We start from the raw sequence: 27627 nt of genomic DNA, 5'->3' as shown, positions 1-27627 counted from the left end.
AAAGCATAGGGGAAGCTGATCTCCAGGCCTGTCCATGTTACAGACTATACAGCAGCACATAAATTAGCTTTGAATTTATAATCAACCACATCACTAGGGAGTGGGTAGGATGAACCTCTACCACCAGGCATTTTCTTGAAATAGCACCTGACCATGCAGGTTTTGGAAGGGTACAGGTAACCTGGAATTTTCTGGAGATATCAATTTAAATGAGGAAGATTTTTCCTGCCTGCTCTCCAAATCTGACAGACTTGATCAATCATCCTTGAACTCCAAAATAAATTTAGGAGAAGCCGTCAACACAAGGGCAAAGAAAGCAAGGACAGGAGTAAACACAACATTGTTAAATTTGGCAGAAGTCTGCTTTGGACCCTGCCCAGAGGTTCCTGAATCCTGAGTTTGTCTCTATGTGTCAGGAGTGCTGCTGTTGTTCTGGAGGGGTTTGAGGTCACCCCCTGGCAGTGGCTGCAGTGATCATGGCCAAGTTTGTGTGCCCTGCTCCATCCCCTCTCCCTGCCTTGGGAATGGGCAGCCCTACCAAGGCTGCACTGCTGCCTGCTCAGGAGATCCAAATAACATCTGCATGCTCAAACCCACCCCTGCCAGAGCTCTGCTGCCTTTTCTGCTCTGGGAATGCAAGCCACACTTATGCATTTTACCTTAATAGTATACAAAAATGAAATTTGTTCCATAAGGGAGGAAGTCACCATCCAAAAGCTGTTCATGTGGGTTTTTCCTCTCTGCCAGCAAAAATATAGCAGTTAATTAGGCTGGAAAACCCAAAGGAAAGTGAATTCTGATGGCCAATCATTAAGTGGCATGGAAAATATCTCCATGACAACAGAAATTTATAGCACTTCAATTTTAATATATCAATGGATAAGGGCAGTTTCACAGGCACTGTGCAGAAGATATACCCCTTTCTTCTTCTCTTGATAGTCCCTGGATTAAATGGGAGCCATGTTAGTGTGGTCCCAGATGTGGCAGTGAAAACAACGTTATGAAACCTGAAAGTTCTGAATGCAAATACAGCACCAAGGTGAAAACTGACTCTGCTGTGTAGGACAAGCATTTGGTTCTTTTTTTTGGTAAGATACTGCAGTATATCATAGTGATTTCTTCCCATATTTTAGTGCTATGTACCTGGTTACCTACTCAGGGCTCAGCTCAGTACATGTGGCACAAGGAGGTGACAGTTCCCAAGAGCACAGTCCCCTTCTTGCAGAGGTTATCAGTGATTGCCATCTTCTGATGTTACTGATTTATACCCCATAATGAATTCCAGGGTGCAGAGGAGAAAAGAAAGGAGAAGATGAGTTCAGATCATTGATACATATCCCAAAGTCTGACCTACATTCTCTGCTCATGAGGAGCAGGAGTATTATGCTTCCATCTTAAATACTGTATTTGATATATTTTGTAAATCCATCCATGGCCATGAATGTCTCTTATAGGAAATGTCTTGTAGTATTTAGTAGTGAATGAATAATTCAGACATCCATGGATATTTCATTGATAATTTCACTAAAATTAATCTATTTGTATTTTAATTTAAGAATCAAATTTAAATATTATAGCATTGGCTGTTGGGAATATTTACCTTTTTATCTTTTAAATCCTAGCAGGAAATACATTTGTTTTGATCAGATTTGATAGCATGCTCCTGCCCATAAAAGAGCATCTCATGACTTCACCTACAAAGAGCTCATCTCTCATTTTCACACACTTGAGCATGTTTTGTGTGGCTCCTTCCCACCAGCCATGCCTTGGACTTGGCCTCTTGGGCAGAGCTGGCTGGAAGTGGTCAGGGAGAGATTTGTGTCTATAAATAAATGAAAATGGCAGGGCGAGGAACCACAGCCTTCTGGTTTGTTTTCTGTAATACAATATGGAAAGTGCTAACAGGATTAGCCTTTTGTGATGAGTGATAACAATATATTAAAAACAAATGTTAATAGGCAGCATGAAATTGCTAACAAAGTAGAAGTTTGCTAATAAAATTCAATGGACCTAATTTAAACTTTGATAATGTATCTAGCCTTGAGAGTCCTTTTCCACAGAGCCAGCAGTAGGATGGTGAAGGAGAAGGATTTTCAGTGCACAGCCCAAGGCTGCCCATGCTTCTGAATTCTTACACTGCTTTTCCTGCTCCAAAGTGACCTCTGGCATCTGGGAAGTGAACATTTCCAGGTTTTAAAATAATCCAAGGAGGGTTGAACACTGTCTGAATGTGTTGCCTGTGTGGAAACCAAGGTGAGCGGGAACCTACCCAAGCCTCCCTGAGACTCAGGGCTCTCTGGTGATACAGTGGCTACAAGAATGGGTGGAAAACTTTGCTTTGGGGCACATTTTGTTCACTTCTATGTATTGCCCTGGGCAGCTCTAAAATTATCCAGGCTCCCAGTGAATCTGCAGAGCTGGGAGGAGGAATCAGAAATCTGGGAGAGCTGGGGGTGAGCAGACTGGGGTCAGAGCAGGGTGGGGACAGCAAATAGCTGATGCCTGCCCTGCAGCACCCTGGGCTCTAACTCTGCAGGGCATCTGGGCTGGCTTTGTCCTCTGGCCGTGATATAACCATTTCAGTCTTCAGAAAAACTTCGGAAATTCCATTACTAAAAAAAATTAATAGGTTCCAAACCAGCCCTTTTGGGAAGGAAGTGAGAGGCAAGGGCAGAAAGATGAGACAATGCATGGAGGGAAAATTGGTAAAAGCAGACAAAGGAATCTAAAATGCAGGACAAATAAATTAATTGGATAAATAGTAGGACAAAAGCAGGCAAACCAGAACAGAGACACGTGTCCTGTAATAACTCTTTCAGAACTACTCAGATTAAAGGAGAAAGTAGAGATCAAATGGGCTAATTTAAGCAGATGCCATGCTCAAAGGATAATGTGAACCTTAATTACTTACTCTTACTCTTCCTTCTCTTCTTAACTAAGTGAATTTCCCAGACGGTATTTTTGAGTTTTGCCAGACAGGAACCCAACTGTACATTTCAACCAAGGGCTTTGGCAAGGTCCTCTTCCTCAGCACGTTCTTCTTTCCGTTTCTTCTTAGATTTAATTATTTTCCAGCCTGGCCTTCTACCTGCTCCCATGCTGAAAATCACTTTAGAAGGTATTTATGAGCAGCCCAGGGAGTGGCTCAGATGCTGTCAGGCCCTGCTCCTCTGTCACTTGGGATGTCCTTTGCTGTTCCTTGACCTCATCTCATCCCCATGGCTGCAGACAAAGCTCCTGCCACTGGTTCTGCTGCACCCAATTTCAGCAAGCTTGTAGGAGCACTTCACATTATTTTCCCACTTGTGTTTGAGCTTTCTCCTCAACGTGGGGCACATGTGAACTCTGGGATCATTTCAGAGGAGTTTGGATCCCCTGGGCACTCCTTTTCCTGCACAGTGAACTCAGCAGTTGCAGCTGTGGGGCTGCCCACCAAGGGCTGGGAGAGTTCAGTTCTGAGGAGTGTCCGTTGCCCACATCACACTCGAGACTGAGCTTCTTTCTACTCCATATGAATTTTCAAGATGTTAAAGAGTCACTGCATCTCCACAGGAGTAAATGGGAAATGTATGTCAAGTGAGGTACAAGAGAAAATTACATTTTTTAATAGGTTTGCATTTTAAATGAATAATCAGTCCACTGATAAAATATAATGACTTGGGACCACAGAAAAGATTCACGGAAAGGCAGTGTTTTCCTTTTGTCTCACAAGTGACTCTCAGCTGAGAGAAATAACACTCTTTCTAGAGCAGCAACTATAGCAACAGGAGGATTTGACTGGGTAGAGGTCAGGGAGTATAAGCTGTTTTTCACTGCTGATTTTAACATGCCATCCTCACAATTGGCTATTACTTGTGGTGTTAGGAGCCCTTTGTTGAGTTTCTATTTCATCTGGTGCTATGGTGTGCTGAATAATTAAAGCTGTCAGCACAAAAATGAAGTATCTATGCACCTTTGAGAACAACTCCAAAATAATTTGATATCCCAGTTATCACAAGAAAATGATTAACAAAAGAAGCTATCCACAGGGCAGGAAAAAATATGCTTTGAGAGCATCTCTGTGTATTTTCCACATCATATTGCCTAGAACGTTGTCACCCCTGGCAGTCACATGAAATTTCCTGGCAACTGCAGGTGTGTGGTTTCTGTAAGTGTGTCGAGGGTAAAATTCATGCACCTCCCATCAGAGCAGGAGAGCACAAAGCAGGGGCTTGCAGGTGAGGCAAAGGGGTGTTCCTGTGCCCAGCCCAATGCCCATTACCCCACTGGCCTTTAGGAGGGAAAAGGTTCGCAACACATTTTCATCCTCATGGCCCAAGCCATGGCCTGACCTGCTGGGATGCTTTGTGGGTGTTGTCAGATCTCAGTTCAGAACCACCTGTGTCCCAGCAGGATGCAGGCAGCACAGGAAAGGCTGAATGCTGTCCCTCCTCTGTTTTTTCCCACTGAGCACACCTGTGAGCACTCTAAGGTCCTTTTCTGCTATGCTGTGAGTACACCCTCGTGTTATTTTCAAGGGGTGGGACAATATTGGGAATACACAGCTTGCTTTGCAGCCACAGTAACTATTAGAGATTAAAGATCATTGGCACAGGCTTCTCCAGACAGGGAATTCAGGAGGAGCAAAGCAAAAGCAGCAACACTTTCCTGGGGATGGATGGGGGGTGTTCATACACCATGGGCTCTGTGTTTGCGCTGAGTGTGCTCCCCGTTGGTGACAGGCTGTGGTGACAGAGGGATCCCACTGCCATTGGTGTTTTTTTCTGCAGGGAGGGACACACACAGCTATCAAGGTCTTTCTGTAGCAGAATCATGCCAGAAAAACGCTCCCTCTCTGAAGTTCCTTACTGGCATTAACACAACCCATTTATTCCAAGCACTCAAAATCTCAGTGCACAGGTCAGTACAGCAGGCTCCAGCTGCTCATATCGTAGGACTGCATCAGAATTGTGTGGAAAATGTGCAGCTAAATAGAGGAGAATATTGTGGCAGTGATCTCTGCATAACATTCTGGGGCTGGGAGATTTTTCACAGGGCTGTAAGGACAGGCTTAACTTTGCCATAACCTCCCACAGAAGTGCTGTGCTGCTTTCTTTTTTCATTACACCTGTTTTTAGGTCCTCTGCATCATAAAGGAAATGGGTGCCTTGTGTGATTCTGTACAATAATATCCCTGTAGCTCATGCTGAAGTTAAAGATAAACCCTTATCTTCCCTGGGTTTCTTGCATGAAGCTCCACAAATCCTGAAGCCATTAAACACAGGCAGAGTTGGGTCTCAGTGGAGCCACTCACATATTCTGTCACACAGGTTTGTCCAGGGGCATTTAGCTGCTCAGAGGCACAGAAACCTGGGTAATGCCTGTTTGCAATTACATGTTCTAGCTGGGCACATGGCTCAGCAGCAGAGCTGCCATTTGTACCCACCAGTGCCCCTGGATGTCACTGTTATGTGCCTGTGCCATGAGTTAGCTCCAGGGGACAACCCAGCCCCACAAAGCTACTCACTCACTGTCCCATGGTGGGTTGGTGGGCAATCAAAAGCGTAAAAGTGACAAACTCGTGGGCTCAGATAAAGTGCTCATGAGAGATGAATAGGTAAAGCACTCAGAGCCATCAGGGCAGCCCTGTGCTGAAGAAGGGCAAGAATATTCATCTCTATGGCCAGTGGGAAGAGAAATTTCCCCAGAAGCCAGAGCTGCTGTAGGTTATCCTTTTGCTGGAAACTTGGTTCTATCTGTGTTGAGCTCAGGAAGTTATCACATGCCCAGAGGTTGGGTTGGCTTTAGAAACAAGCCTGTTTGTGTTTGTGCTCCACATGGAACAGTTTAATATTTGGGTTTTTCATGAAGCTTCTGTGTCTGCTTTTAATAAAATGGCCTGCAAGCAGTTAGATTTGTTCTTGCATAGGGGACTAAATAACTCGTGCTTTTTGGGGTCCCATTCCTTCAAGGCAGAAATAGCAAGCTGCTTTGCTCCCTGTTTTTGCCTGGGGCTTCATTTCACTCTCTCTATAGATCCATATATATATATATATATATATATATATATATGTATTCTGTACTAAATACAGAGTGTAGAATAAAGTGTATATGTACATGTGTATGTATCTGGAGTCTGGGGACACAGAAATACATCTATATATAAATACATGGAGTTCTGTATATAAATATACAGAGTTAATCTCTTGGTAGGAGGATTCCGCTGTTGAGAGGCTGTTGCCCTTGGTGTCAGTGTGTCCTGTGGAGGAGGCAGCACAGCAGCACACAGGGCTTGCCTGAAGCTCCTCTGGGCACACAGCCCTGGGTTGGAGCCCCAAGATTTGCTGCTTTTGCTGGGAGAAGCTCACAGGGCTGCAGGAGCTGAGCCATGGGGATACCACCCAAATCCTATGTCCTGTTCCCATTGCTGCCTTGCATCAGTTTATGTTTAGCTTGTGACTTCTGCCCCTTTACCTCCAGCTCTTGAAAATGGACATAATGTGCTTCTTTCTCCCTGCTTGGATCCCTTGTTCAGTGCAACTCCCTGTCCCTCTCCTGGCATTTAGCCATTTGTGGGCTTTCTATAGGTTGATGATTATTAAGTTGTGTCCATATTGCATCGCTGCATTCTGCTGCATCCTTGGAAATGATGCCCATTGCCACAAGGACAGCAGATGGGCAGAATATTATGTAAAGAAAATCAATCCTCCTGTGGTGGGAGTTCCCCAAAATGGCAGAAAATCAAGGCATTAAATTAAGTGCATAAATATTTGCATCAAAGTCTAAACCTGCAGGGCACATGGAAAGGGCACATATTGTTAAATGTCCCATTTTTTATTGCTTTATCAGACAGGGACATTATTGCATTGTAAAGGATATGTACTTTCCCCCTCATGAGGAGGAGAGAACTGTACAGCACCAGTAAATCAGGTTATAAATTGCTGAGATATATAAGGCTTGATTCTGAGCCCACTGGAGTGGAGGTCCAGGCTCTCATGCTGAGGAGGTGTGCATTGGTTACACTCCTGCCCCTTTGTCTTTATTTCCAATTACCTAGGGGAAAATAAAAGACTTAGAGCATTACAGATGGTGTTGTTTAAGGAAGTAGGGGCCAGCTTTTTGGTTGTAAATAGGGATTGTTTGGGAAAAGCAATGGCCAGTGCAGTGCTGGTCAAATGTTGAGGCTGTGTCCTAGCTTTGGGAATGTCCCAAGCAAAGCAGTCTGATACTGAGTGGGCAAGCCTGCTGCAGCTGCAGTGTTTGCAAACAAGTGAGGGCCAAATTCATTCCTGCTGTCTCTGATGTGACCAATCTGAAGGGGAAAATATTCAACAGATTTTACAGTCAGCTATTTCTGCTCCAGAAATGCAGAGGAAGCCACAGCAGTGAGTACCTCACACCTCTGTGGGCTTTTCCCCCTTCAAGATCATGTAGGCTGGTCAAAAATCAAAGGCAGGATCTGCCTTCTGTGAGCTGACACCCTGTGAGAAATCCAGGGCTATGTTCTGTGCACTGAGGGATGTATTTCCATCTAGATCATGTTAGGATCTAAATTAGACCAATCTTCAGTTTAATGGTTAAATGGAGAATAATAAAGCACTTCTATGAGAAAACATGGGGCTGCTGAATTAGAAAATAGGAAAATAAACAGCCAACAGCTCCCATTTGAGATCAAACAGGATTATTTTTTTGTCAGATTGAAATTATAATTATGTTTGTTTGGTTTTTTTTCTGTTGTTGCTGTCTTTCATCCTTCCTTAAAGCAGACGTTCAACTCAATTCCACAGGAATTTACTTTAGAGCCCAGCAGCAAGGTTAAAAGCCTAGACATTGTGTGTTTTACCTGAAGAGAGGAAATGTTCCTGCAGTGTTGTTGAGGCTGAGAAGCAGAGATGTGCTGGAGCTGAGTGCAGTGATCACAAGCCCTGAGCCCTGCCCAGGCTCCTGCTCTGGGGGCCTCTGCCCATCCTCAGGTGCTCCTGGCTCCAGGTCTGGAGGTGCCTGGGACAGATCCCAGCTAAAGGCCAGTCCTTGCCATGGAGAAAGCAGGTTTATGTGGAGGAAAGCCTCATTTCCCCCCAAAAGTACAGCAGGAAAAGCCCCAGCCCTTCGTGGCTCTATGCAGGACACAGGGCTGGGTGCTGCCAGGTGTGCAGGTAAATAGGACTGGAGAAAACACTTGTTGGGTTTTTGGACTGTTTTTAAACAGTGAACCTTTAAATGTTGGTTAAATCCTTATAAAATAGTGCTGAGCCAAGTCCTGTTTCTCTGGAAGGGAAGGACTCGAGGTTCATGGAGGAATGTAAATTGTCAGTATTTCTTTATATATTTCTTCCATTCCTTTTATTCAGGATGGAAAGTGTTAATATAAATTGAACTAATTTTTTGCTCTGCCCTCAAAAATCTTTTTTTTTTTTTTGTAATAAGAAAAACAGTATGTGAATTCAGTGATGTTTTGCTACAAACCTGTCTGCCTACAAAGAATGTACTGAGGATAAAAGAGTCCAGCAGAGTTAGATTTGATCTAGGGGACTAAAACATCTACAGTTACCAGATCAAGAAAAAAATATCCTCTTTTTCTGCTGTGTGCAGCCTCCCAGAGCCTTTCGGGGAGTGCTGGGGGCACTGCTGGTCATGGGGGCTGTTTCTCAGCCCCTGAGATGGTACAGGTGTTGTCAGACAGTGGGAATGACAGGTTTTGGCTATGTGAAGGAATCCAGGACTGATTTATTCCATCTGCAAGAGTTCTGGGGTGCACACAGAGCAGAGCTGAGCTCTTGGACAGTGCAGAGCTCCAAGGGGAGCATTGCTTCTCCATCTCCTGTGTTCCCCTGCCCTGCAGGCACCCAACCCTGAGGCTGCTGGGGAAAAAAACGTAGAAAATGCCATTCTCCTTTGGGGAACTTTATTTTGACTGTGCCCTTAAATGGAAAGATTTTGAATCAAAGCTATTTCCACAGGAACCAAGAATTCAGGGTGTTTATTTATCTCCTTGTCACTAATAAAACCAAATTGCCTGTTAAAAATAGTCCTTGTGCCTTATGCAAACAGGCAGGGGATGATGCAGCAGGCAGGGAATGAGACAGGAAAATGAGTGATCCCAAAATTACTTCTCTGTCTGCCACGAGGTTTGGGAAAGGTCTCAGGTCTCTGCTTTGCCTTGTGAAGCCTTGGAGACAGAGCCTCCTCCTGCCAGGAGGTGTTTGCTGCTGCCTGGGGTGTACCAGCCCTGTGGTCACCCCAAACAACCAGGCTGGGAGCCACCAGTGCTTTTATGCAAACATTGTTAGTGCCAAAACCTCAAAAAGGACTTGGGCTCCCAGGATGGCAATCTCCTCAGGAGCTGGTCAGTTGAATGTAACAATTCCTGTGAAAACCAGTGATTTATCTCTCATTAGGTGTGATTTTTTTATGCCAGACCCTCCTGTCAGAGCCAGCACAATGTACATATCTCAGGGAGTGCTGGGGCCAGAGAACTGAAGAGAGGAGCCACAGAACTCCTTCCCTTGCAGCTGCACCCTGCTAAACAGCAGCCACAGTGACTCCAGTGGGAGGAAAAACCAAAATCACTCCATGTGCTGGGGCTACCTAATCGGTTATTCAATATTGTGTAACAAGCAGCAGGGCTGTTCCATCAGCACTCTGAGCAAAGGTCTGGGTAAAGCTCCTGGTGGGTCAGAAGAGGAATGAGGCTCAAAGTGCAGGAACAGGAGAAAGGATGGGGCAAACCTGCAGAAGCAGCATGGCCTGAACCCACACATCATCCTTCAGCTTCTCACATTGGATTTCTAATGTTTCATTTATGCCCAGGTGGAGTAACTCAGGCCCTGCAGGGACAGATGGGAAGAGGCAGTGCTGGAGCACATGGAATACATGAGGGAACTGCTACACAGGCTTGCATTTGCAAAATGTTTTTAAATTGCACATTTGTCAGCATATAAATGCAACACTGAAAATCATTAGGAATGAAACAGCAACAGGAAGCTGTGGACACGACCAACAATTGGCCTGGAACCTTTCATCTTTATCCACTGAGCTGTATCTGTGATTGTGTCCGTGTCACAGAGACCTCCTGAGGGTTCTCCTCATGGGACACAGGGCTGTCACCATTTCAGAGACACCAGTGCCTTTTCTTTTCCATATGTGTGTGTGTGTGTCCCCAGCACGCTGCAGCTCTGTCCCCACAGCAGGCAGGAAAGCCCTGAGGCAGCACATGGGGCTCGTGCTAATATTTATCCCTTTGCTGGTATTGATTACTCTCTCAGGGACTTAAAAATAATTCAGTCTGAATAACAGCATCCAGAGAGTGCAGCTGCAGTGACTGGTGATGCATCAGACCTGAGGGAGAAGAAAAGAGCCTTCCCTGGAAATTTTCATGCATGGACAGGTGCTCTGCTGTGTGGGTGGACATATTTCACCACCCTTGCCATGCAGTGATGGATGGGTGACAAAACACCTCCAAAAAGACAGAACAGGAAAGTTGCAGCACAAAAGAGCTTTCATGAGATTTACCTAACTAGGAAGCAAAAGTCAGTGCAGGACAGGGTCACCACACTGGGATCTGGTTTCAGGAGCAGAGTTTTGGATCCCCTGCCAGCAAAGGCTTCTTTCTCTTCTGACACATTCTGATGCTGCAGCTGATTTCCCAGGTAGGTTTGGGGATGACAGGGCTGTCACTCAGCTGTGCTTTTTCACAGTAGTTTAAAAGTCAGATAGTAAGCAAAACTCCCAAGCTCCTGATGATACCTGTCTCAGGAGGGAGTTTTCTCACCAGAGTATTGACTGGTGCTCTGCTAAAAGGAATATATTAAACCCCAGGTCTCCAGGTAATTCTAGCTCCAGCTTTGCTGAAATCCAGGAGAAAAGGAGATTCCTTGGAATTATGTGGTGCTGAAATATTCTCTGGGGTGAAAAGCTTTGTCCTAACATGATCAGAAATGTCACAGAGAGAATTTTATGCCATTCAAAGTCTTTCAGTTTAACAGCACCTGCATGAGAGGGGGTCTGAACCCTCACCCACCAAAAGTTGAGCTCATACATCCTCTATCACCTTTTCCCGCAGAGCTTCCAGAGAAAAGGTATTAAGAACGAGAGAAAACCAAACTAAACAAAAAATACCCCAGACTTACAGACGATGCTCTCCCTCTAGCATGCTCTTGAGGTGATTTTATTAGCCTTTAAGGAACTATGTCTCATATTTCCCCCATCCCTCCTTACTTTATAAATACCCTAGAAGATCTTCAAGGGTTGGTGCAGAGCCCTTCATCAGCCCTGTGCAGGGACAGGAACTTTCACAGCACTGCAATTCTTCCAGCATGTCAGAAAAAATTCCTTTAAACGTCCCCCAGTGTAACTCATCTGAATTAATCCTGCTGCTGGTTGTGGGAGGAGAACCACTTGCAAAGCAGGGAATGAATCACTTGAAAATGAATATTAAGCTTGTTTGGAAATGAAACCAAAAGAACTGAGTCAACACAGACTCTCCTCCCGTGGGAGACAGGGCTGCTCAGCAATCCCCATATTCCAGCAGGGCACGTTGGGTGTGTGCAGCATCCTCACACAGCCTGGCTGCAGGATAACCACTGTGCCTCAAGGGCTGCAGTGCCCATCCCCTCCTGGGCTCTCCAAATTGCAGGGGGGACTGAAACACAGTGCTCCAAGTTTTCCACTCCAATCCCTGACAGGGGGAATGTATCTTGCTCGTGTTTTCCCTGGCTGTGACAGCATCAGGCTGCTCCAGAGCTCTCGTTCATCCCCATGCAGACACAGGGGGGCGAGGCAGGATCCTGCCTGCCCCAGGTGTGTGGGGTGGCTGTGCTGCTGTCACCCTGCCAGGCTTTCTGGGCTGCCCAGGGGGCTTTTGGCAGTAATTGGTGGTTTTCCATGGGAGCAACTAGGTAATGCTTGGGGTTCTTCAGAGCCACACTACAAAATAGGGATGAACTTGTCAAAAGACACAAACTGTTCTGTAATGAAATATGGACATGGAAAGGGGCCAGACTCAGCTCTTCTTTTCACAACAATTTATTTCAATGTATTTTAAATAGTTAATGACTTTGTTGTTTATTCAGCTCAAACCATCTAAAATAATAAAAGAATTAGAGGGAGAAAGGGAAGTTAAAGGTGGTCAGAAACTCAGCCAAAACATTTGGCAAATAAAGAAACCCAGCCTGCCTGTGTGTGAGCAGCAGTATTTGGGGTTAATGACACTTTTTGTCCAGACTGGAGCAGAGAAAAGGAAATTCTCAAGACTTAAAAATATTGCTGTAATGTGAACCGCAGTTCTCAGCCAGCTCTTGTTCTGAAGTTATTTATTTGCCATGACTAATTTGCAGTTTCAAATGCGGTCACCGCCTCACACGTGGCAGTGCCTGGACTCATTTGGAGCCCAGCAAAGGAGCTCTGCCCGTTCCCATGGGCAGTGCCAGCCCTGCTCTGCAGCCCAAACTCAAACCCCATTAACACTGAGTTCCTGAAATGCATTTCCCAGGCGTGCAAGATGCTCACACACTGACACTGAAGGGCGGATGCAGACTCAGATCGCTGCCTCGCTATTTCTCATCTTGCCCTGTTTGTTTTTTTTTTCTTTTTTCGATTAATCAGCCCAGGAATGCAGAGAAGCCAAGTGTCTTGACAGCACAGAGGTAATTTAGGAAGGGCAGGCAGGCTGCAAAGCTCCCAGCAGTGGGACCAGCATTTGGCTCAGCTCTGCTGTTGCCCCTGGTTTTAGGGTAAACATGTTGTTAAGTTTGTTCAGCCAACCATCACTTCCCATTTTCCGTGCCCAGAGAGCAGGATGAGGCAGGCAGCACTGCAAACACAGGTGGTTTAAGGGTTCTCCCCACCCTAAATCTCCTCTGTGGGGTGAAGAGAGCGTGTCCTGATGCCCTTTTCCCAGCACAGACAGTCTCTAGATCTGCCTTTAATTAAGATGAGAAAGGGGGGCTTGGGAGGATTCTGGGTTGATTTCTGGCACTTTCAAATTCCTTTAGTTCTGTGTGACGCACGTTGGGCATGAGCTGAGATGCACCAGGCAGAGAGCTGGGCTAAAAATAAACCCAGAGTGTCACTGCTGTGTCAGTCTCCTGTTGATACTTCTTGGTTTGTTCTATGACATCTTTGAGGCCAGTCAAGTGTGGGGGAAAAAACAAAAGAGAGAGAATGTTTTCTTTTTGAGGCTGGATTAAGGGTAAGCTGGTACAAATCATGTCATTTCACTGAGTGGATCCAGAGCATTACAGTCTCTGTGATGCTGGTTCACACTCATGCTCATGCACTCTAAATAAGAACTAGCTTGTTCTTATTTAATAATAGTTTGTGCTAATTCTTAATGCATTATTATATTGATACCAGTTTAACTGATGTTAATTAATTAAAGGAATGGACAAATTAAATCAGCACTTACCTATCCATGTGAAAGAAAGGAGCTTAGAGTCAGCAAGTAGCAGAGTGCTGGCTCCCCAGAGAGAGCATGGGAATGTGTGGTGTTGATCCAGTGGATCTCAGGTTAGAGACATACTGGATCTCTTACTGGAGAGAAGGACTAAATCTGACAAAAAAAGCTCCTAAACAGGGAATTCTGGAAAGAAATGCACACTTTTAAATGCATTTGGACATTGCATCAGTTGCCTGGGGGTGCAAGGTCCCTGCAGTGAGCAGGTCCCAGTGCATCCCCACTCTGTGGTGGGCTGCAGTGGTCCCTGGGCTGTCCCTCCCCAGGGACGCCTGCCTCCCCCACAGCTTGGCTGGTCCTGCTGTGGCCAGCCTGCTGGGAAGTAGCTCACAGCACTTTTTCTTTTTTACTGGAGGCAAAAAGTAATTTCTTCCTCTGAAGGCCAGGGCTGGAGCCGTCCTCTGCTAATGAATGCAAACCATCAGTGAGCAGTAATGGAAAATCGGGGATGATGTGGCAGGCAGTGGCTTGCTTTCATGGCACCAGAAAAGCCCTTTTAAATTTAAATTTAGCAAAGAATTTAAAGCACATATAGGCAGACTCTATTAGAAAGTGAAATATTTGATCTTGGCTATTAATCTGTTATAAGAATACTTTCATTTCCTTGCCATGTGTATCCAGTGATAGACTTTCATAAATGAGATCACATTAAAATGTACTTTATGTTTCTAGTCAAATCTCTCTTATTATTATGCAAGTCCTAGTTAGGGGGAAAAAAACAATTACAGCAGCAGACTAAGAAGAGCATATTATTTTAACTCATTTATACAAGTGAAATACTGCTCCTACTTGAAGGCTGTACATTGTGCACTACTAAACACCCTGGGAAGAGATTGCTCCATTGCAGCCATGCTACCAGATTTTGGATAATTTATGGGCAGTCGAAATACAAATAGTCTAAAACAGCTCATGTGGTATGGGGTACTGCTATGTGTATATACACACAGATATACATATGTATTTTTATATGGAGGATATTGATATTGAAGTATTATATTTGTATTGAAGCATTTCATATGGTCTCTGTCTTACTGAAATCAAATATATTTTAAGGATGGTCTATAATTAATGAGAGCTATCATTCCTGACATACTGCACCATGGGCAGACAAGTGTTTTAGGAAGTTTCCATGTGCCCAGGGAGGCTGGGAGGCTCTGCAGCCCTGGTGCTACCTGTGGACACGTGCAGGGATTGTGTCAGCCCAGCTGGGCCAGGGGTGAGGGCTCTGCAGAGCTGCACTGCCTGCTCTGGTGGAGGCATTAATTCAGAGAAGAGACCACTGGCAGCCTGGAACCAGCACAGAGCATCATGATGGATGTTTCAGGGCGAGAAGGAAAAAGTGCTTTACATCTTACAACTCACTTTGGCTGATTAGGCACAAATGTCTGTTTTAAACCTTCAAATCTGGGCACCCAAATCATGTCATAATGCTGCCACTTTTTGAATGTCTTTTCACTCCATTCAAGCAGCCTGACAGAGACCCAGCAGGGGCCACAGCATCTGCTGTCATGCTGCTGGAGCAGAAAGCTTTGCTTCCAGATTCACCAGTGCTGTGGATCCAAATGCTTCCCCAGGATGGGGCAGCCATGGTGTATTGTGACATCATGCTTTAGCTGAAAAGTCCACTCTGGTGTCTTCCAGAATAGGGTGCAGCTTGAGGCTTGAATCTGCAAAATGCAGGATACTTGTGGATCATGTTAATGCTATTAGTAAATGAATGTAAAACTCCTTGCCTGTGAATTTGGGATCCTGGCATGAGTCTGCTTTGCTTGAGAGCTGGCCAGAACGAACTGGTGCTTGGCAATTTACTCCAGGACATGAAGTGTCTGAGCCTTGTCCCCCCAGAGTCCCCCAGCTCCAGGTTCAGCCCTTCCCCATGCAGGTGGGATTCACAGTTGGTGCCTCAGCTGTGCCCCAGCTCAGAGCCCTGCGGTCAGGGCAGGGAGCAGCCAAAGGCTGATTTGGCACCAGAATAGCCACAATCATCTTTCCTGGAAGAATGAAAAATTGCCATTTGTGTCTGGTTTTAACTTCAGTACAACCTCAGTATCTCCTCTTTTTAAATATTCATAGACAGTGAAGATTTACAGCTGTTTGCATTTGTGAAGCCTCAGATTACTAACAGCCTCTGATTTTTAGAAAATAGGTTACAGATTCTTTAGCAGCAGATGAGGAAATGCCAAATTTCAAAATGCTCATTGTCAAGGCAATTAAATACCTCGTTCCTGTTGCACTTGGTTTACTGGGCAGCTGTTGGCAAACTGCTCTGCCCTGGGTCTTGTGTTATTGTGTGAATAACCATGTTCTAGACTAGAAATAATAATTACAATAAGGGACCTGAGGCATGGCAGATGCAGGGATGTGCTGATGGTGTTTCCAGCCCACAGACAGCACAGCCCTTCCTGCCAGTGTGACACTGCCAGTGTGACACTCTCAGACCAGCCTCTCCATGGGGAGCTGGGATTCCTGTGCTTTACAGAGCAGATTCTCACTGGAGCCTACAAGGGAAACAAAACACTTGAGCACCTGGTAGCCTGATTTCCAACTCCCCCCTCAACCTTTCCTTTAAAGTAGTGGCCAATGACGCATTTGGAGATAATTAAAACAAAGGTTGAGGAGTTTTTGTTTTAATATGCCATGACTATTAGCAGCTGGATTAGGAATCAGCCAGCACAAAAGCAGCATACTTCTTATGCCAGCTATAAATAAAACCAGGCTTCAAATTTGAAAGCAGGATTTTTTTTTCCTTTTTCCCCTCCACAGAAGATCTTTTCTTTGTGCCAAGACTAAAGTATTAGCACTGTGTTCCCTCCTCTGTTTAAACAGACCTCATTGCATCTAAGTGCCAAAAAAGTGGAATTCCTGAACAGCAGGTGAAAAGAAAACACAAGATCAAATGCAGTTCTGGCTGCCAAGAGAACCTGCAGCACGGCTTGGGGGTGCATGAAAAGTCATGCAGCTCCTTGTGCTGTCAAAGACTTCTGGAAGGTCATCAAGGAGTTTTTCTCAAGAATACCACATCAAAAAGCTGCACAGGGAGACAAACCTGCAATACATCATGGGGATGGTGCTAAAGATACCAATCATCCACTTTTAGGAGAATTTAACTTTTCCCCATCATATCTATGGAGGAGACCAGGGTATGGAAATAAATGTAAGTGCTCACACTGGGTGAGCATTAGGCAATGGCTGGTTTGGGTCCATAACCCAGCAGGGAACTATGGAAGAAATGTGTCTTTCTGAGCTCATCCTTGCACTAAAGGCAGTATTTTGCTGCTCTTGGAAGCAGCCAGCCCTTGCATTAATTCATATTTCTGCACTCAGCTGGACATCTGTAAGCCCAAGAATCTTTCTCTTTGGCTGATGCACCCTTTGGGGACACAGGGAAGAAACTGCTCCAGCACTGCTCGTGGTTAATGGCCTTCAGGAAACACTTCAGTTGAGCTCCTCGTTGATCCTTTGCCTACCATTCCTTGTCATCACTGGAAAAAGCAGAGAGGCTCTGGCCCAAAAGCAGATATCTGGGTTTGAAAACAAGGATTTGGATGTTTCTCTGGGTCCCACTGTGCTGGCAGTGCTGGGAGCCCTATAAAGGTCATCCACCTTCCACCCCTGCACTGAGGGCAGCACGCAGGTCAGGCTGCAGCACTGCCTGTGAGCAATGACAGATTCCCAAAAGGTTTCATCAATGCTTCCCCCATAGTGGCTATGGCTGAGAAATGCCTGACCAGGCAGCAGCACTGGGATCACAGGCTGGAAGTGCTCAGGCCCATTTTCCCTCCTAAAAATCACCAAGCAGCAAAGTTCTTTCAAATAAGACACACATTGGTGAGGTTGAAAATAACACAAAATGCACATGCTAAAGACAGCCTTTTTTTTTTTTATTTAAAACTCTGCATCTGAAAACACCATATGACAGAAAGCATTATATACACTGCAGTGTTTTTGGTATAATACAGTATTTCATACATCCATTTCTTTTTCTGCAAAAAAATTTGCTTTGTCGGACAAACAACCAAACTCCCATTGACAAAGAATACAGCTAAGGCACATTGTTTCTGCTAAATGAAAGACAAAAGGGTGCAAAAACGGGTAGTGCAATAATTGCTGAAAATCACATTCTACTACAAGAAAAGCATTCTGACTTTGAACTTTGATTACTGGTCAATTTAAGACATTTCAATATCTCATAAAATACTCCTTTAAATAAATAGCAAAATATCTACATCTTTCAGTGTGTTCCATTTGAATTTCCAATTTTTTTAAACTTTTTTTTCCCTGTATATACATGGTTTTCTGTTTTCTTATTCAATAGATTACAAAATATTTCTGTACAATTTTATGCATATTATGATCTATAACAAAATAGTTATTTCTTAAAACTATATTACCACCAGTCTTTGAAAATGACAGAATAGGAATAACTTATTATGGACTATGTTAGGCAATAGAAAAATCCAATCAAATCAAAACAGAACCAAAAGGACAAAGTCAGAAAAATAATTTCATTACATTGAATTAATTGTTTTAGTTTCACAAATCTTGTTTTATATGTAAACCCTTTTCAGTTGCCTTTGGGTTGTATCCACATATGAATACCAACATAGGACAGGATGTGGGATTCCTAAAAGCACTGCAGCCTGCCGGGAATATTGGTGCTACTCACTGAAAAATTACAGTTCTCATGGAGGAAAGTATTAAAGAAACCCAACATATACAAGCCTTAGCAGAAGTCATTGCTTTCTGCTGACTTTGACAACCTTTGAAAGAAACTCCAAATGTCAGATTTTTGCAAATGCATTTATGACAAAACAACCATGTTCTAAATGTACTGTTAGATTCCCAACCAACACCCAAAATCTGGCCCTATGTGGTGACGTTCTTCAGATTTTAAGACCATACCATTAAGAGGATATTTCTTCTCCCAGCTACCAGTACAAATCTGAGAGGAATGCTACTACAGCATGTTAAAATGAGTGAAATTACTCTACAATTTGTCTTGTGCAACTGAGAGCAGCCTGTCCTGTTGTAGTCTGAAGATAAATTAGAAGTTACTAAGTTTGTACTTTGTATGTAATTAAACCAAGTTCCTTATCTACAGTGACTTGCAAGAAACAGAGCTCATAATTTCCTAAGGTTTATATGAACGTCTGAGTCTTCCTTTTGCCCAAAGGGAAGGTCATTTTCTTTCCTTAAAGACTGCATTTGTAAGCAATTTCCATTGTATTTGTGAAGCGTAAGCTGACAGCAACACAACTGAGCTGTAATAGAAATCTCAAGGTGCCTTTTATTCATTCCGCAACAAACAGAGAAAGTGAGCAAGACACAGACAACACCAAAGTTCCTAACACAGTTTAAGGCCACATTTAGAAAGGATGGAAGTAAGGCTTTCTTTAAGGGGCAACACACTGGATGCCACAATGGGAACAGACACTGAGCGATCCAAAGCTGATAGGATTCATCCACAGAAAAGCTGAAACAACACCCTAGTTTTGGCCAGCAGGTCTGTGCCTTTTTTTGGATCTAAGCAGGAAAAAAAAATGAAATGCCATAGACATCCTCCTCTGGAATATTCCCAGCAAACTGAAGGTGCTCCCTTAGCAGGAGTGCTATTGTCTCAGTCAAGGGTGTTAATTACAACAGAACCAAAGACAAGCCGAGTCATTACAATATACAAATGCAGCGCCATGAACCGCGCCTAGAATCTCACTCTGGTATCAGAGGCACCTGTACAGTATCTTGCTGTTTATTTGGCAAGGTTACAAGTAATACTTCTAGGCTGTAACAAAGTAGAAAGAGAATTTGCATAGATTGTACATTCAGTTCAAGGAGATTTCTGGTACCTTTTTTGTTGTTCTCAGGTAAACGTGTTTGCAGACACAGTGAGGTAGCAGCTGTGGTAGCACCCATGAGCAAAAGAAGGTAACCAAGGCAGAAGCAAAGAGCAGAGTGATCAACACACTACTGTTAGTAAGAAGGAACGGAATCAACGTGGTCCTGCAGTGTCACATCATGAGGGCAACTGCTCCCAACGCCACACCAAACTGAGACACCCTAAAGCTGCCCTGGTCCTGGGCAGCACAGGCTGTAAGGCCTTGTAGCTCAATTTTAAATGCTCTCAGCCTGATTATTCTTTCCCTTACTGTGATGATGGTGGTGAAGGTTTTGGAGGTCAACCTCTTCTACAATACACCTTCGTGGGGAATTACAAATCAGAGGGTTTGCTTGCCTTTGAAGATTCTGCAGGAAAATGCTGTCCTACAAATTCTTCCTTGCTGTCCTCAATCCCAATTCACATTTCTTTGGCTCCTCTGTGCCTGGCTGCAGCAGCAGCTGCCCTCAGGGCTGAGCAGCAGGTATTCCTGCTCTCAGGAACTCCTCCTCGGCCTCTGGAAGGGCAGTGCTCTGTCCTCTAACACTGCATCACTCCCTACCCTCTCTGTCAGCATAATCCCTGGAGCTGCCTTGGCAGAAGGCTGAGGGTTTGGTTTGGATAGTCTTTTTTACATTAATTTTTCATTTTTTCAAATTGTTTTCAATTGTCATTTAATATGGGCTTAAGTCCTACTAATTCTTAAGAGTACAGTGGAGGTCTTGAATGGTAGAAATAAAGACATATATGGATTATTATCTTTTCACAACTGGACTGAAGCAAAGGCCAGTGAGAAAGGCTGCCAACCATGTCCCACCAGGTCTGTCTTATTCTCTTATTGAAATATCAAATAACCAAGTCTTCTTTTACATATATCAGATTCTCAGGCCTGAAAATCAGGACAAGGTAACTGCTGGCTTCCACCAACTCCTTCCTGTGTGCAAGTACTGAACTGACTGAAGGCTGCTCTGAAAAGCCAACTTTCCTCATCTGCAGCTGGGTTTCTGAAGAGCCTAAGGGATTTAGCTCAGTCAAGTATAAAACTTCCTGCTCTATGGAAAGTGCTGGAGTTGGCCAAGGTTTCATGTGGCCAACTCCTGAAGCTTTGGGAGCTGGGAAGATGACAAGGAGGGTGTGTCAGCCAGTGGCAAGATGGCAATTCTCTGATGCTCTGATGGAAGAGAACTAGAGAAATCAACAGGAAGCTGGTCCTCATTGCTGGGCCACAAGAAACATCTGGATCTTGTCGATCTGGATCTTGTCTATCTTGTTTATCGAAGCTGAGATCTCAGGGCATCAATGGTTTTTAGCCTTGCTGTGCAGAAGGAGCCCAGTTTGTTTAAAGGTTTTTTGCAAAGCAATTGTGTCAAACTTTTGCAAAGTTTCAGCATCTTCTCTACCATTTCTCTCTCCCTTAGGTCAGGTTTACACGATCCCTGTTCTGATTCACTGACTTCACTACTGTGCTCACTACAATCATGGCTAAGAGTGATGGAGGCCTCATTAGGAAGGCAATTAGTGCTGCAGGAGATGGAGGGAAAGTGAATGCACATTAGGTGGTACTTTTGAAGGTGCTGCAGGATCACTGTTAATACACCATTAAACAACTGTACAGGCATTGTGCACTGAAGCCAGTACCCAGGAAAGTCAATTTGTAACACACGAATGCACATTCCTGTATCTCTAGGCTTAGCAATAATGAAGGCTTAACAACAGAGATAGAGAGGGACTTTCTTGTATAACACTTGCTATCATGAAGGAATTGTTAAAATTCTCTGCTTGCTGAGAGCACAAAAAATGAAGACATAATTTCAATTCTAAAAAAACCCCCTTGAATATCAGAAAATGAAAATGCAAATATTATTACTCAATGTCCAAATGTCATCAAAGAAGGAATTGGACAAATGTGAAAATAAACTGTCATTTGAGCTATTTCCTTTAGCCTTGGGGTTTAACATTACCATATAAACAGGTTTGCATAATGCTGAGCCTGACTTTGGACATAACTCATTAAATCACATATGTAGATGTTCTGCATTTTGCCACACTCCCTTTCTGTGTAATACAGATTGATCACAGGAGTGTTACATGGCTGTCATGCAGAACGGGCAGGGAATTTAAACATTACACACAGAGGATAAATTTGTGCATATGGAAATAGAAACCCCTCCCCACTGAAAAGAATTTTGATCAAAGCAGGCTTCCAGCTGGATCCTGTTCAGCAAGGACTGGTCAGTGTGACTGGAAAAGAGCACCTGCACATTCAGGTGAAGATGCATAACTTGTGTTTTGTACCAGCTGTGGGGCCCTGCTCTGAATTCTCCTTTTCACCAAATGTAAGATCTGTGAAGTTATTCTCTCCTGACCACTGACAGTGTTCTTCCCAGGCTCCCAGTGCTGCCATTTCAAACCAGAGAAGCCACCAAGCAGGACTAAGTTGGGCTTAACAGCATCACCTTGGAGCCAGCTCTGATCCCTGATGCAGAGTCTGGCTTTATATGTTTTTATTCACAACTACTGGGCTTTGGAACTCAGACACTGAGTCTCATATATATCTTTTGGATCCATGTCTGCATGATAACAGCTACAGTCGAGGTGGCTGTTTAGGTCCAAAACTTGACACTGCCCCTAGAAGATGTTCCAAACATGGCAGCTTATCTTTTGATGACTTCAAACAGACAGCATTTACCCCTAGAATACTGTCATACTCTTTATTTATGCTGGATTTGACTCTGAAATCCTCTTTTAGCACTAGCACTCTGGAAGTTTTGCCTAAGAAAGGACTGCAGGATCAATCCCTTCAGCTCCACATCCTATATTTTATCAACAGCACTGGGATTGCCAGCTTGCTACAAAACTTCACTGTTTAAATGCTTCTTGCCTTTCAGAAAATAATCTCATATAAATTTTCTTTGAGATATTTTAAACCTAGCATATAATGCAAATGGATATATCAGCAACCATCTGTTTTCTTTCCCTTTTTTGTACTAAAACAAAATAATTTGCACCTTATTTTTCAAATGATAAAAGTGGCAGCTTTTTTCCTAACTGCAGAAGATGTGATTGTTGTCACCTTCTGCTTGGTCTAGTTAATGAAAACTTACGAAAAAAAGCACTTAAAAACATTCCTGCTTAAGAATAAAAACATCAGATTTAAAAACAAAGTTATCTGCATGCGTGTGCGTGGGTGCACCCCTACACATGTGCTTATGTGCAAGACAGACTGAAGATTTTGTGGCTACCTCAGGAGTCTTACTGAGAACAAGCACTGCCTGGGCTTGTTAATAGATTTTATTGTGTGCCTTAAATGTGACCTTCTTCATTTAATCTGCAGGGCTTGGACCGTGCAGTCACCATTGCATCAGTGTGAATAAAGCCCTGGATTTCACAGTGAGGATTGGAGGTCCCCAGAAAATATGAACTTCACAAAGGAATGTTACATTAAAAACAAGCACTGTTAAAAACCCCTACTGAATAAGTAATAACACTGTGATTCTATTACATAAACCTGTCGGCAACCCTGTTTTCACACACACTTGCCTCTAGAGCTGGTTGAAAAGCTGGAACATTATCTTGACTGGAATATTCCAATCAGCTCTCATTGCTACAAAATTTCCCAAAGCTACTGCTCGTGACTGACAAAATCAAGACAAAAAAAGAAAGGGAGGTGTGAGGGGAGGAAGGCCTTTTCTTAATAAAGGCAGCTTCAGTTAGTAAAATAACATAATCTTCAAGCTGCAAAAGCAGCACCTACTAATTAGTCATTGACTAAAACATAAATAATAAATACCTAAATTGTTCCTTCTATGCATCCATTTTTGTGCCAGATAAACATTTCAATGCTCTGCCTTAATGCCAGCACAGCTGACACCACAATTTCAAGTCCAAAGCAAACTGAAGTAGCTTTAAACCAATATGACAGAGATACCTCAAGCCACGGGGATCTGTGTGTTACAGTCCTACTTCAAGTGTTGTTTAAAAGGGAATTCAACCTTCCTCTGAGACATGATTATGGAATGATCTAAGGGTCTGTTTCCCTCCTGATGTGGACACTTCACTCTCAGCAGAAAGTTATCCACGCAACACAGAAGGGTGAACAGATACCTTCCTTTATTACAGCAACAGGACTTCTTTCCTAATTAACCCAATGGCTTTTGATGGTCTTTTTTGGTTCTGTTGCTAACTAGAGATTAACACAGCAACAGCAACAAAGTGCATGTTTTTGCTAATGTAAAACACATTAGTTGGAGATGAATTTGTATATAAAACCTGTATTTCAAAAAGTTATTGGAATGTAAATTAATTTTTCCCTCCTGTAGAAAATGCAGGTTGAAATGATGCAAAAACATGACTATTTAAAACAGGATGCAGCCTGCTAGGAATTCTGAAGACAGGCAAGGGTAGATTGTTGACAGAATAAAGTAAAAGCATGGAGAAACATGGCATTGTTCTCCTTCCCCTGGCTTTGGGCAGCGACCCACATCCTTCACAGCCTTCCAGGTGCCCTGGCAAAGCCTGGAAGGATCCTTCTTTAGGAAGAGATGGAGATCTGAGACCAAGGAAGGGAATTAGTGTTAAGACTTACTAGCCACTACTCAAATTAGGGAAGAAACCTGTTGTTGCTGATTTAGGTCCCAATTTTACTATTTTATAGGTTAACAACTCCACTGCCTGAGAAGAAACTCAGCTCAGCTCATGAGCAAAGGGTGTGAGCAGACACATCACAACCCACCCCAGCCTATACACACACACCTGCTCTACTGGCAGCCTGTGAAAATACTCAGGTACTGGTTGCTTCCAAAAATGCCTGCAGATTTGAAAGGGCTGAAATTCAAAAAACTTCTTTGTTCTTTAATAAATACTTTTAGTACACTGACCCTGAACCCGACTGCATGAGACATAAAAGACTAGCAAAACACTGGTTTCATTTAGAGTTTATCATTAAATTTGTCTGAAAAAATCTCTGAAAGGAATCTGAAAGTTTCTGCTTTTGCTCGTTCTCTCTAACTAGGATAACAGACATCAGCTATGTCCAGAATTACTTTGTGTTATTAAAAACCCAAGTGAGGCTGTACCATAATTACTTCACATTCTCTGAGGTCATGTGGCCATACAGGCTTCAGCCTGCAGGAACCAACCTCCCCAGAAAGTGTAAGTAGAAGGGAATTTTGATGTGATTTATTCATTATAGCAAAATAATGAAAGCCTATGAAACAGCAGAGGCACGGACAAATTTACTTTAAAAAAACCCCTTTAGCAGCTGCTCCTTCACTGCTCTCCCCATGGCTTGGTGCTGCTGTTTCCAAGCCCACGGGCTGGTGGGTGCAGTGGCACCTGGAATGGGACAGCACAGGCTCCCAACAGAGCTGATGGAGAGGGCAGTGCCAAAGGCCTTGTCAGAACTTCAGAACTTTTTTTTTTTGTTTTGGTTTTGTTTTCTTAAAATGAATTCTATTACAACAAGTAACAAAAAAAATGTAACTTCCCCTTAGGTTTCTGAGACCTGGTGTGAGATTCACAGAGAAGCAAGGTTCAATTCCCTTTTAAAAACCTACGCCGGGGCGAAGCGCAGCGGACGCTACCTCAGGCGGCCGTCGGGTTTGACAGGGCCCAGCTCGGACTTGGGGTCGGGGCTGAGGGAGCTCCAGGCGGTCTGGGCACAGCCCTGCAGCACGGGGCAGGCCGAGGGCCCCACGCTGCACACGTCCACGGCCGACCACACGCCGCTGACCAGCGAGTCCACCCAGGCGTCCAGGCGGGCGCCCACGAGCCCCGCGTTGCGCTGGGCCTGGTCGGCGCGGGCGGCGCTCACCGGGAGGTTCAGCACCGGGTTCAGGCCCTGGAAGCTCTGCTCCATGTACGCGTTCTTTGGAGGCCCGCTGTGCAGCTTGATGGCTTCCTCTGGAAAGGAGCAAAGCCCACAGTTAGTGCATTGAAAAAGCCACCGCTGAGGATCTAAGGTAAACAAAAAGACCAAGGTTTAGGGGTGAGCTGTAGGCCATTTCCCACACATTGCATCCCCAGGGGTTGTGCTCGGCTTTGGCGCTCTTTGTGCTTAGTACTATGGATTCTCCTTACTGTGATTCTCATCCTGCAAGTGCTGCCTCTGACCCTGAAAATAGAGCCACCCTTATTATCAACATGTACAACCAACCCCGGAGCTGCAGGACATCCAGGACTGGCTGCACCTCGAAATGATGAAACAGTTCAAGGACACCTGGTGCAAGAAGTCTGCCAACCCCTGTCAGACATCCAAGTGCTATTATTGATTTGTCTAAGAGAAAGAGCCAAGATCTAAGCCTGTTTTGTTGTGGGTTTTTTCCCCTAAACAGATGAACCTTGCTCTGCTGTGGAAAAGCCACAACATTTGTTAGCTCTATCTGCCTACAAAACACAGGTGGTGTCATTTGTGGCACTACAAGGACAACACCATGGTCTTGGACAGACCAGACCATAATGAAACACATGTAGTCCCAGCATGATTCCAGGAAGTGCTGCAGCCTCACTGGGAAAGTAGTCTCCTGTGAGAGTTATATTTTCAAGCTCCTGTGCTGAACAGTAGATCACAACCATTCCCTAATGACACTTTGCATTGTGGTTGCTTTCCTGACCTATCTCAGTAAAATACTGTACAATACCCCAAATTTGCAATATTGCAGTAAAAACCAGTGTCAGGCTGTGAGAATCCTTTCAGAGACCTAAACTGGACACTTGGGTCAGGCTGCCCCTGTCAAAGGTTGGCTGACTCCTGAGAGTCTGAGTGCACCAAGCTGCTGCTTATAAAATCAGGATGAGACCCTTGAAAAACGTTCACCGAGTGCCTGTTGGGAGCAAATTTCCACCCATTTCTTTCCGCTCTCAGCTGCCTTCCCCAGCATCCTCACTCTGGCAGCACAGAGGATATGTTTAGCTCTGCCAACAGACACACTGTCTAGAACAGAAAATGGGCCCATTCAGGCTGCTCCAGGCGAGGAAAGCCACCACGCTCGGCGAGCGTCGGAGGCCAGGAATTACATATTCACAGCTACAATTCCTTCCACATGTCCTTGCTGCTTGCACTGCAGCCTGACACTGAGTCCTTTCTTCCATGTAGAGGACAGCATCTCAGGCGCTGGAAATAAATCCTTGTATTTATTTAGAGGGAAAAAGGGTATAATTGGAGCTTTGCTGTTACATTTGCAAAGTCTTTAATGTAAAATACTGTGCAAGTCTGTTACTTGAAATCCCCAATTAAAGTGGTTCAGCACATGCCCATCACCATTATACATCATTTAACTGTTCCTGCATTTATCCAAACCTCTCTTTGTATTTTAAATGGTAGATACACACAATAACCTGTAGTCAAAATGAGTTCAATCTGTGCACATGTGTCAGAAATGTGCTCTGCCAGAGCACTGCAGTTAAAGAACTAGAACAAGTACACATGATTAAATTTCCTCCTTTGGAAGCAATTAAATATGGAAGACTGTTTGTCAACATTTTAGTTAAATAGGAACATTCTGAGTAAAAATTCCCAAATAAATAAGAATTGGCATTACTAGCAGGATCATCTGATTGAAACAGGCAATTCAGCAAGCTTGTTGAATCAATGCCTGTTGCACATGTGTTTGATGCATGGAACAAGAGAGATTTTTAGTCAGACAAGAAACAGCATGAAATGGAACTTGCTGTTTTCTCTGGCTCAGCCTTGTACGTGTCCCAGGCCTCAGGACTTGGTGGATTATCAGGATTGGAAAGGATGAAACCTGCAGGAACTGCAGGACTCAGTGCTGGGCAGAGCAGCAGAGGCTGTGTGAAGGCTACCACTGCCCACAGTGAAAGGTGCTGCTCCAGTGAAGACACACAGAGAACCCTGACCTGGTGCAGGTGGGGACTGCCTGCCCCACAGCACAGCAGCACCTCAAGTGAGGTGTCACCACTCCTAGAAAGGAAAAGCTGAGCAACAGCAACCTGAGTGCAGTCACATGTACTCGTCAGCAGGAAAAGCTGGGGACAGACCCAGAGCCCTCTCCTGGAGCCTCCAAGGCTTTGTCAAACAGTTCACAGCAGAGAGCAGGGAGGGTGCTGCTCATCTGAGCAATGGCACATGGGCTGTTCCTCTTTGCATTAAAGGAAAAATGACAGAGAATCATGATTCCCATGATTTACTGAGCTGGTACAGAAGAGAGACAGTGAGGCTCCCAAGCCCTGATATGCTGTATAAAAAGGAGGCTGGAGCTACTGGGTGTGCTCTTGAAGCACTGACACTTCAGTCAAGTGTCACGAGGAAGAGCTCATGAAAAAATAATAATGAAGAATGTAAAGCTTGCTTCTAAATATTTAG

At 44.2% G+C, this 27627-nt stretch overlaps 1 protein-coding gene across 1 annotated transcript in view; it reads right to left on the bottom strand.

Moving 5' to 3' along the window:
- Window positions 1-17309: 17309 nt before the first annotated feature.
- XYLT1 (xylosyltransferase 1) overlaps window positions 17310-27627 on the bottom strand; it is a 176138-nt gene continuing 165820 nt past the window's right edge. Inside the window, exon 11 of the mRNA XM_058816084.1 lies at window positions 17310-25205. Coding sequence (XP_058672067.1) covers window positions 24883-25205 — 323 coding nt within the window. The 3' untranslated portion in view covers window positions 17310-24882. The remainder of the gene's footprint in view (window positions 25206-27627) is intronic.

The sequence above is a fragment of the Ammospiza caudacuta genome, chromosome 17 (genome assembly GCF_027887145.1).
Source record: "Ammospiza caudacuta isolate bAmmCau1 chromosome 17, bAmmCau1.pri, whole genome shotgun sequence".
Taxonomy (NCBI): Eukaryota; Metazoa; Chordata; class Aves; order Passeriformes; family Passerellidae; genus Ammospiza; species Ammospiza caudacuta.
This window is presented reverse-complemented; position numbering and strand designations above follow the sequence as displayed.